General features: G+C 53.0%; 1 protein-coding gene across 1 annotated transcript; it reads left to right on the top strand.

Moving 5' to 3' along the window:
* The first annotated feature begins 1,080 nt into the window (after positions 1–1,080).
* Positions 1,081–7,927, top strand: Ccr6 (C-C motif chemokine receptor 6). The gene is made up of 3 exons (XM_040283566.2): positions 1,081–1,280; positions 5,376–5,492; positions 5,569–7,927. Exons 2-3 carry the CDS (start codon positions 5,484–5,486, stop codon positions 6,661–6,663), a joined length of 1,104 nt encoding a protein of 367 aa, XP_040139500.2. The 5' UTR covers positions 1,081–1,280; positions 5,376–5,483; the 3' UTR covers positions 6,664–7,927.
* The last annotated feature ends 3,061 nt before the right edge of the window (positions 7,928–10,988 follow it).

Raw genomic sequence — 10,988 nt, 5'->3', positions numbered from 1 at the left:
CCTCCCTCCACCCAGCGGCCAGGGTCTGGGCAGGTGAGTGTCCTCGGCAGAAGAGAGAGAATGAGGCAGGACTTGGGAAGGAGGGACTCTACTCAAGTGGATGGACAGGGCAACTGCAGAAGGACCCTTGGCCACGGCACACAACCCCATCAAACACAGCAGGGCTTTTCCTGTGTCAGGCAAACAGCGGGCGGAGGGGACCTGGTCTTTGGCCAGAAGCTCGGGAAAGACCAGAGCCGGCTGGACAGGGGAACCCCGCGGTGGGGCGATCCCCAAGAGAAGCTGGGGAGGGCTGACCCATGGCTGCAGTGGCCTTCAGCCTCAGGGACCGGTCAGGGTGCAGGGCAGGAGCCTGGTGGTGGCCGAGGCTGGCTGGCTGGAGCAGCGAGGGTGAGCCCTCTGCTCTGCCTCCCGATGTGGGCTGCGGAGTTCCAGCACTCCCCAAGACGGGCTGCAGCCCCCCAGGGCGAGCCACGCGCCACTCTGCTGTCCCTTCTCTGTGTTCTTAACGTTTGCCACGAGGAACAAGTTCCTGGGTGGGTCGCCATCCGCTGCTTCCCTGATATTTCTAAAGATGGTACCTGACAGCCTCCGCCTAGCTGGCCGGCCTTAGGGACTCCTGTGTTCACCCCAACCAGGCTGCAGTCAGCCAGTGCGCAGGGCTCTCCTCCAGCTCCGCCCAGGCTTCACCTGCGCTGACCTCCTGTCCTCCACACGCTGAGGCCACACCGGCCTTGGATCCGCAGAGGGGAAACTGTGGCCTGGGAGACATCAGCCTTCTTTCTGTGGTTGATGGCTCTTGGGGTGGAGCAGGACACATCTAGGCTCCAGAGGCAGCCCACTGCCTCCCGGCCACTCGACACATTTCCACATCCTCCTAGGCAGCTGCCAAGGTGTCCTCGTCCCCAGGAGACCAAGTGCAAGCTCATCACCACAAGTGACTCTCTTCTTCCATAGGCCAGAGTCAGTCTCCCCTCTCTCCCACTGCACTGATGGTTTGTCTTAGATTCCAAGAAGTCATGTGACTGTTGTGTGATTCTCTTGAAACCCTCGGGATGTACATGGTTAACCATTCGCATCTGGGCAGAGAGGCGTTGCTGTTCAATAGGAAGTGGTAATTCAGCTGTTTTCTCTCGGTGATTCTAGTATCTCACCGGGCTTAATGAGCATTGGAAACTGCATCTGTTGGCAGGATGGTCCTCACACGGGGGGCGCTGGGCCTGGACCGTCCCTGAGGGAGTGCAGCCAGCCACCCACTCTGGATCTCAGCGCTTTCTGAGGTGAGCACGCCCAGATCCCCCTACTATCCTTCAAAACCTTCCCAGCTTCTTGGACTCTCTAGCCACGACAGGCCCCTTAGAGAGCAGTGATTTCCCTCCTGGGTGTGGTGAGACAGCCGTGCTTACACCTACGGAGACACTTCACTTTCCTGAAGGCACCGTCCCATGGTGTTCAGAGAGGAGCGTGTTTTACAGAAGCCTGCTCTTCTTCCAAGGGCACAGTGGCTGGTTCTACAGTGACTGCCTCATACTGGAGCTTGGGCGATGATTTGGGCACTGCTTCTTCATGCGGGAAGTCTCTACAGGGCTTCATCTGCATAGATATGTCATTTTTTTCTTTTCTTTTTCTTGATTTGCAGTGCTGGGGGCTACACCCAGGGCCTTGCACACACTAAGCAAGGGCTCCAACATTCAGATACAACCTCACTCCTAGAAATGCTATTGCTTTCTAAACCAAGCTCACAGAAAAGATGTTGAGACACTGACATTCAGCTAAGATGACTTGGGAGCAGTAAGGGACTCAGGCCAGGCCAGACAGTGGGTGGGAGCCTTGGCGATGGAGGCTGGCTTGGCAGGAGCTCACAGGGTAGTTTTCCCAGGGACCTGGTGGACTGGAGTCTCCAGGAGCATCGTGTGATGCAGGCAGAGCTCAGAGGCCACAATCATGGTGGTGATGGAGTCCACACCTCTGACCAGGGAAGAGTGCATAAAGGCAGTGAAGGCTTCAGGGCCACCTCCAAAGCCCAAGGAGGACAGGAAATAGAAATTGTGGGGACCAGCACCAGGAAGAAAGTGCAGAACGTAAAGTTGAAGTTAAAACTATTCTTGAATGGTAAACAAATCACTGGAAAAAACCTTCTGGCTTTTTCTTAACCACCCCCATTCAAAAGCAGAAGGAAGCTGGCCCAGACTTTCGGCCCCACTGATGTTTATAAAAGTGTAACAACGAGCTCACAAGTGACCCAAGTGAATCCAGAACATTTATTTATGGAACATGTAGTTAAAAAATTCTGACATCAGTAAGGAGTTTTAAAGTAAGTAAATTATTTTTGCTTCTATCACTTCACTGTGGCAGTCTCAGAGGAATTGAAGGCTTCCCATCTGCAACATGGGTACAGTTCGCCCTGGAGTTTTTATGAGGTTAAAGAGGTAATAGATGTTAAGTGGTGATCTGAATACTCAGCATAGGGCTAGACCCTAATTTACAGTACACACACATGCATCCATATATACATGCACCTATACATGCATGCACACATGCACACATTCACTTGTACACACAAACACCCATGCACACACACCTACACATACACAAACACACACATGCATGAACACACAACTACCCATGCATGCACATGTTTGCACATACATACATATACACCTACATACACATTAAAACAGCTGTGCATATATCCATGCACACATACCTGCAAACACATATACAAACATGAACACACATACATTCATGTAACCCACTTGCATACACAGACACCCATGCATACACAGTGCCTGTATACACATACACACATGCATGCACACATGTATTCACATACATGAATATTCATATACATACACATCTGTACACATACATACTCATAAATTTCCATGCATGAGGTCATACATACACACATATATACCTGCACACACAGTCATAAACATGCACACATACACATGTACACACACCCATGCGCAGTGCTTCTTTCATTTTTCTCCTTGGCTGAGGGCCATCACTACTTATGAAAGGAAGTCCAACCTTAAAACCCTCTGATTGGATTTAAAGAGCTGTTAACTTGTAACAATGTTTCCCAGTGTTTAGAGAATACTTTATTAGCTCCTGTAATTAAACCCACGTACTGACGGTTGTTTTTAAGCTGAAATTTTAGCATATTCTGATAAGTACTCTCCCTGGCTCTCACTTTCCTGGGTGGGGTGGAGGCAGGCAGTGGAAGCTGGCCCTCAGCCCTCCCACTGGCCATTCTCAGTCACCTCTCTCTCAAGGAGACTTACCCCTGGGTCCCACCTGCTCCGCTCCCAGGTCAGAGCCAACTGTGACTGACCCTCAGCTGACACGCCTGCTGTCCAGCCGAAGGTCTTCTTGGGTGGCCTTCCTTTTCTAAGTGGACTAGTCCATCAGCTAGGACCTTTTTGAGGGACTTTCCTTTGCACACTACACCTAGGCTGCTCAAATTTTTTTTTCTGCTGATTCTATCATCTCTGCCATTCTTCTGTTTCCTCCTGTAGATTACGGGCCATGTTTTCCTGTTTCTTTATGTGTTTGGAAATTTCTGTTTGTTTGCCTGATATGTGAATTTCCATTATTGAGGGTTGGTTTTCATTGCATTTTTCTACATCATCTTGGGCTGGTTCTAGAATGTGGCTATTCTTTGGATTGGAGGGTCCTTTGAAGCTCTGAACAAGCTTTGTCCTGCCCAGGGCACCTTCAGGGCAGAACTACGTTAGCTCCACACCCCAAGGGCGCACCCTTTGGAGAGTGCAGTGCGGTGCCCGTGGAGTTAGGAGGGTGGCCACTCAGGCCAGTGGTGGGGGGAGCTGTCCCTCCTGGGGATGAAGTCTGCCCACTCCCTTCTGGCAGCTCTTTGTCCAGCCTGTGGAGTAGCCTCCTCCTGCAGAAATGCCTCAGCTGCAGCCTGAGTGTTCTGCATGCAGCTCCTTCCTCTCCGCTTAGCAAGGCTGCCCTTCTCTTCGGGGCTCTTCTCACTCTGCTGTGGGACTGGTGGGGCTCACGTCATTTCCCACGTCACTAGCTCTCCCCCTGCCAGGGGCCACAACCCTGTGATGCCTACTGGCTCATGGCTGAGGGCTCAGATGATATTTTGTGGGTTTTTCTGGTTGCGAGGCAGCGTGGTGCGTTGGTCTCTGTACTCCACTGTGGGTGGAAACTGCAGGTTGCGGTGCTCTGGCTGCCATTTAATCAGATAATCTCACCAATAGGAGTCCCTCCTCAGCTGCCTGTGCAACAGGGAGGCTGGATGCCCTGCTTCTCCTGTGGGCTCCAGGTACTCAGAGCTCCGTACTCACAGTGACTCCACGCCTCCCTGTCTCTATCGGGAGCAGGATTGAGGGGCAGCAGACACAGGCCTGAGGCAGGACTCCGGGTATCACAAACACACCTGAGAACTGAGGTCTAGAACTGAGCCCAGAACCTCACTCAGGCTGGCCGGTGTCACCCTGCCATCCCCCAGGGTTAGGTATCCCAGCGACCGCATGCAAGACATGGTGCAGGGTGGGGGACCACAGGCAGGCGCAGGAGAAAGAGGCGGAGAAGGGGAGCAGGCAACATGAGAGGCAGTTGGGTGATGGATCTTACTGGGTGGTGAGTGGCAGCCGATGCATCAGGAAAGAGAAGAGTGTGGGAGATGGAGTTGGGCTCTTGCCTGCCCGTTCTCCAGGGACCAGGCCAGAGCCTCCTCCTCCACCACCTCACCCCTTCCTTCCTGCACTTGAATGTCTGACGACGACATGTCAGCCCAGCAGACAGTGTTTGTCAAGTGGGGTGTCTGCTGAGAGGTTTGGTGGGGGAGGGTCCCTGCCCACCGTCTCCTAGCCCCCGTCTTCCCCTTCCGGGATGACCCTTGCGTTCACAGCTCGAGAGATTCTTCCTGAAGCGCTCGAAGGCCCACGTGGGTCATGGTCACTGAGCTACGGTGAAGTCTGGAACCATAAATCACAAGTTTCTAGACACATCCTTAGTTTTAGAGATTGTGCTCAGTAGAATCTCCTTCTATGTAGTTATATTGAATTTGGCATGAAAATTTTTGTGTAGATCACAAACTGGTTTTTCTGATATCACTCTTGGTTATGCCCTAAGATCAGGATCAGAAAATGACAGCCCCTGGCCAACCATGTGTGGTGAGCCCCACTCCCTCACGTATTGCCTGAAGCTGCTTGCACACACCCCGAAGGCATTCGGCACTTGCTGTGAGGCCCCCTGCGGAGCCTGGGGACCGGCTCCGGCTCCGAGTGGGCACTGTTAGGTACAACAGTGTGCCGGGCCGGGTTCCAGGGGAGGGAGGCTTGCCCTTGGACCACTGGCTCCAGAACCCCACTGTAACTGCCGTGCCTTTTGCTCCCTAGTTCACCTCTGCCCTCCTGTTGCCCTGCTGGGAGCCGGCTCTGCTGAGCGTCCACTTCCCTTCCTACACCAGGCCTGTGTCTTCTGTCTTGATCAAGAAGGCCACCACAATGGGAGAGGTGAGAGTCCGTTTTATTTTGGGCAGGGGGCATGATTTTGGAACTGGTGCTACGGCTGTCTCTGTTTACCATGCAGGAGCTGATGAACTCCACCGACAGTTACTACCCAACCGACGACTACCCTGAGCCGATGGAGGACCCCGGAGCCTTGCTGTGCTCCCTGCAGGAGGTCCGGCAGTTCTCCAGGGTCTTCGTGCCAGTTGCTTACTCCCTGATCTGCGTCTTTGGCCTGCTGGGCAATACTCTGGTGGTGCTCACCTTTGCCTTTTATAAGAAGGCCAAGTCCATGACGGACGTCTATCTCCTGAACATGGCCATCGCAGACATTCTCTTTGTCCTCACTCTTCCCTTCTGGGCCGTCACTCATGCTACCGACACGTGGATGTTCAGTAACGCCGTGTGCAAACTGATGAAAGGCATCTACGCGGTCAACTTTAACTGCGGGATGCTGCTCCTGGCCTGCATCAGCCTGGACCGGTACATCGCCATCGTCCAGGCGACCAAGTCCTTCCAGCTCCGCTCCAGGACGCTGGCGCACAGTAAGATCATCTGCTTGGCTGTGTGGGTGGTGTCACTCATCATCTCCAGCTCGACCTTCACCTTCAATCAGAAGTACAGCGTGCAGGGCAGGGACGTCTGTGAGCCCAGGTACCAGTTGGTCTCGGAGCCGCTCACGTGGAAGCTGCTGGTGCTGGGGCTCCAGCTGCTGTTTGGCTTCTTGGTCCCCCTGGTGTTCATGGTGCCCTGCTACCTGCTCATCGCCAGGACCTTGGTGCAGGCTCAGAACTCGAAGCGGCACAGGGCCATCCGCGTCATCATCGCCGTGGTCCTGGTCTTCCTGGCTTGTCAGGTCCCCCATAACATGGTACTCCTTGTGACCGCTGCCCAGATGGGCAGGGCAGGCCGGACTTGCCATGGCCAGAAGGTCATGGGCTATGCCAACAACGTCACGGAGGTGCTGGCCTTCCTGCACTGCTGCCTTAACCCGGTGCTGTACGCGTTTGTGGGCCAGAAGTTCAGGAACTACTTCCTGAAGATCATGAAGGACATGTGGTGTGTGAGGAGGCCGAAGGCTGCAGGCTCCTCCTGCGCCCGGATGTACTCCGAGACCTTCGCTTCCCGACAGACCAGCGAGACCGCGGACGACAACGGGTCCTCCTTCACCATGTGACCCGTGGCAAACTCCCGAGAGATGCAAAGAGAGAGATCCACGGCCCAAAGCACGGCGGTGAGCGAACTGACCCGAATCGGGCCGGGCCGGCCTCCGCGCTCCTGGCCCTGGCCCTGTGTCCCCAGCCCTCCACTCTGCCTGGGCAGGGGACTCTGCAGCAGCTTTCCCCAAGTGCTTGACAAGGAAGGCTGGCGGCTCCGGGTCTCACGGCACTAGGGTTCCACCAAACAGACCTTGGAAACGTGGAAGTGACTTGTCTGCAAATATGAAGGTTTTCAGAGACTCTCCTTGAGCGGCCGTGGATCCCAGTCCCTCCTGTGGTGGCACAGAGGACCACGAGTTTGAAGAAGCCAGCAGAGCCCCTGCAACCCGTGTCAGGTGGACACCAAACGTTTCCTTACCCAGATGCTCTCTGTTGCTAATTGTCAGTAGCAAACATTCCATTTCCCTCTGAATCACTCAGGAAATGCCAGGGGTCAAAAGGTGGAAGAAAGACAGACCCAAGTGTTCATAAACTGGAACAGCCGTGGGGAAAGACGGAGGCTGACCGTCACTGGGTCACAGTGTCACAGGCAGGAGCACGTCGGCTCACTCTTGCTCCCCTCGATGCTCTTCTCTATGATAAACTTTCCTTGTAAGGGCCCCAGGCCTTACCTTAGTTTGCAGCATGCAGAAAAAATATTCATTGGATAAATTGTAATAAAAATGGGTTTTATTTTGGCAGCTTGAAGTGCTAGATATTTCTAAACTACTTTGTGAATAGCACACTTTTTTTTTTTTTTTTAAGCAGAAAGAAACTTTCTTCTGTTTCCCTAATAGAATTGAAGAAGGCGTGTGGTCAAGGACTAGGTGATGAAGAGCTTTGATTTACTTAGTGTATAGTTAGAAGTGTGTTGGCCCCTGAGACTGACTTCTTTAAAGTAGCTTCACCCAGATTCTGAGGTTAGCTTGGAATCGGACTTTAACAACTCTCTTCCATTGTATGGAGAGCTCATAGAACTACTTTTTATATTGCTATGTAAACATAAGTGGAAAAATATCAACTGAATTCCAAAAATACAAACACATATGAGAAAAGTACTGACATGAACTGCAAAAATCCTGACGTGTTTACTTCTGACACACCCAGTGTCTGAGATGGTATGCGGTTCTTATAAGCTTTAACTGCGTCTCTCTGTAAAATGTAAAATACTGCCTTAAGATTCATCAAAGTCTGTATTTCAGTTGTCTTTTTGGCTTTGCAAAATAAAGCTGCTTTAGTGAAGTAGGACTTCTTTCAGCTTCTGTGTTCAGCCCAAGGAACCCTCTGCCCAGAGAGTGAGGTATTCAGGGCCACCATGTCCTTCAAAGTCACCACCAGTGTGCTGATGCAGTCTGCAAAGGCCAGCCTGGTGGTGGACGATGGGCCCAGAGACGTCTCATTTGTCCAGTGTGGCTGGACATGTGCTCTTCCGGGTGGTTCCCGATTTCAGATGGATGAAGGCGAGTCTCGAGCGACGGACGCCCCTGAGCAGGTCAGCCCCATGCCTGCTCCTAAAGGGCGCTGCCAGGTGGCGGAGTTCTCCTGCTGTGCTGACATCAGACCAGGCAGGTGGTCCCTGCGTGAGACCCCCCCCCCCCCCGAGGCCCTGTCTCCACACAGAGTCCCTCTGTGAGATCCTGGGGCCAGGATTCAGCCCGCACCATTCAACTTGCCTCATTTCAATCACCCGAGACTTCCTTCCTAGGTGGCTTCTTTCTCCCCGATATTCCAAATATTCTTTCCCACTTCAGTTTCTCGGATGCATGCTCCTACAGAAAGGTGACAAAGGACAGTTGTGGTCTTGGGAGACCACAGCCACCCAGCACTCCTCAGGACTCCCAGGGCAGCCTCCTCCCCTGACCCTACCCAGCCTCTCCTTCCCGTGTCCCCCCTCCTCCCTCCGGTTCTCCCATGGGTGCCCGTAGGGGAGTGGGGCTTGCCCCAACCCTGGGTGACTTCCATGTTCAATGCAGAGACGTCCCTCTTCTCTTGGTGACGCAGGAAGGTGGCCTCCGCTGTGGCAGCAGAAAGCAGTTGAGGGGGTGTCTGTGGGTGCCCAGCCCCTGCCCACCACCCTGCGGTACAGACAGGTGGGTTCAGGGTGTCTACACCTGAGACACTGTGATTCCTCGGGACCCAGGTGCAGAGTGACTCTGAGGAGCTCCACCTTCCTTGCTTCTTGGAGAAGCTCGGTGCTCACTGTCGGTGCTCAGGCTGATGAATGAGAGGCCACAGACCGTGGAGACGGTGCGCCTGCCGGGTGGCTCTGCTGGGCCCTGCGCGGCCTGCTGCCGTGTATCCCCATGTCAGGTCCGGCGTGCGCCTCTCCCTGAGTGCATTGTCGTCCAAGACTCCCTTGTGCTCTCTGAGGTCGACCATGGCAGCACCAAAGGCAGGGCCTGTGTCTTTCCAACCCCTTGGGCGTCAGGTAGACCCCAGACGATCCAAGATGACCAGCCAAGTGCTGCTGCTCCTGCAGGTTGTCCCTCGGCCAAAGGGCTGCTCCACCCCCTCTGTCCCATTTCCATTCCAGCCAACAGAAAGAGGGGAAGGGGAAGCAGGTGGCCTGTTCCTTTTTTTCAGGGCAAAACCTGGAAGTTGGGGAACTCATTCTGCCCCAGACTACTGCCTTAGGTCAGTCATGTGATCGGAGCCAGGTGGGAGACAGTCTGGGCAGTGTGTCAGCTGGGCTCAGAGACCCTCCCCTTTTCCTTGTTAGTGTGATTTTTGATTTTTGCTGCATGTAAAGGGTTCAGAGTTGTTATGGCCCCGAGCAGGGCAGAGTCCTCATGTGGGAGGTCGTCTGGGGAAGGGCAAGGCAGGAAGGCAGATCGCTAAGGAAAGGGCGTCTCTTTTCCTTTTAAAAGTGTGTTGGCAGGTGTTGGTTGCACAGATCAGTGGGCTCACTGTGACATTTCCACACACACCTATTGCCTCTTGATCATGTCCACCTGTCTTCTACCCCTTCCTTTCCCCAGTACTTCCTCTTTTCTTTCAGATTTTGTTGTTTTTTTTAAACATGGGATACTTTTTGCGGGGTGCGGGGTACTGGGGATTGAACTCAGAGGACTCAACCACTAAAGTACACCCAGCCCTGTTATGTATTTTATTTAAAAACAGGGTCTCACTGAGTCGCTAAATCCCTCTCCAAGTTTCGGAGGTTGGCTTTGAACTCGAGATCCTCCTGCCTCAGCCTCTGGAGCCACTGGGATTATAGGCAGGCGCCAGCCACCGAGCCCAGCTGGGAACTTCTAATTTGGTGTCTCACTTACTTTGCTTAACCTCATGTTCTTTATCCATTTGTTGCAAATGGATGACAGGACTTCCTCTCTGTGGCTGAGTAACCTCCATTGTGTACGCTGCCATCTTTATCCATTCATCTGTGGGTGGTTCCTGTGCGAGGGAGAGACATTGAGAAAATACTCTGGGGCTCACTTCGAAGGCAGGGGAAGCTGGCCTTGGAGGTGAAGAAGGGCCCTGGAGGGTGGCGGCTCAGCGGGCTCCCTCCTCCCAGGCTCCCCGCCAGCTCCAACCAGCGCTCACTTTTATTAAGCAGGCCCGTTCCCTGCCACTGGGGGAGGATGGCTGGACTCATGGATGGAAGGTGACATTTCGGGTGCCTTCCTGACATGCAGGCTCTACAGCGAGCTGGCCCTTTTCCAGGCTGGCCGATGAGGTCTCAGCCGGGGTGGTTCCCAGCCTCTGGAGGCGCCTGGCCACATCTGCCGGGCCCGGGGCGTGGCTGCCCTCTAGTGGTGGGAGCTGCCCTCCGGCCGTCCAGCGCGGGGCTTGCTGAGCCCGCGGGCTCCACGGTTCAGAGAACAATCCTGTTGTGCGTTTCAATGGGGAAATTTAAAAGTTTACTTAGTAAAGCAGATATATAAAATTAATAGAATCTTACACTGCACTCTCTAAACAAGGGTCTAAATTCTTTAGAAAGATGACTAATTTTAAATAACTGACGATACCCATATACTAGGAAATTGCCTCGTAGATATACTTACTGTCAATGCTGTTATTTGGCTCTAAGGTATTTGCTCCAGCCACGCCATATGTATACGTGTACGTATGAGGATAAATGATGTACAGTGAGGGTTAGGAATAGGGAACCTATATATTTTATGATATATATTATGGGATAATTTTAGAGGTCTTGTAACTAATTAAGAGAAAGCTATTTATATATAATCTCCACTCAGCAGTTAATGAAGATGAAATTCTGAAATTCAGTAAAAATGTAAGGAAATGTCATACCAGCATCTTCACGTCCAGAATCGGGTGCATCTGAATCTGTTTTCCTCTG

The sequence above is a fragment of the Ictidomys tridecemlineatus genome, chromosome 8 (genome assembly GCF_052094955.1).
Source record: "Ictidomys tridecemlineatus isolate mIctTri1 chromosome 8, mIctTri1.hap1, whole genome shotgun sequence".
Taxonomy (NCBI): Eukaryota; Metazoa; Chordata; class Mammalia; order Rodentia; family Sciuridae; genus Ictidomys; species Ictidomys tridecemlineatus.
Note: the sequence above shows the minus strand (reverse complement) of the source record. Positions and strands in the feature narration are given on the sequence as shown.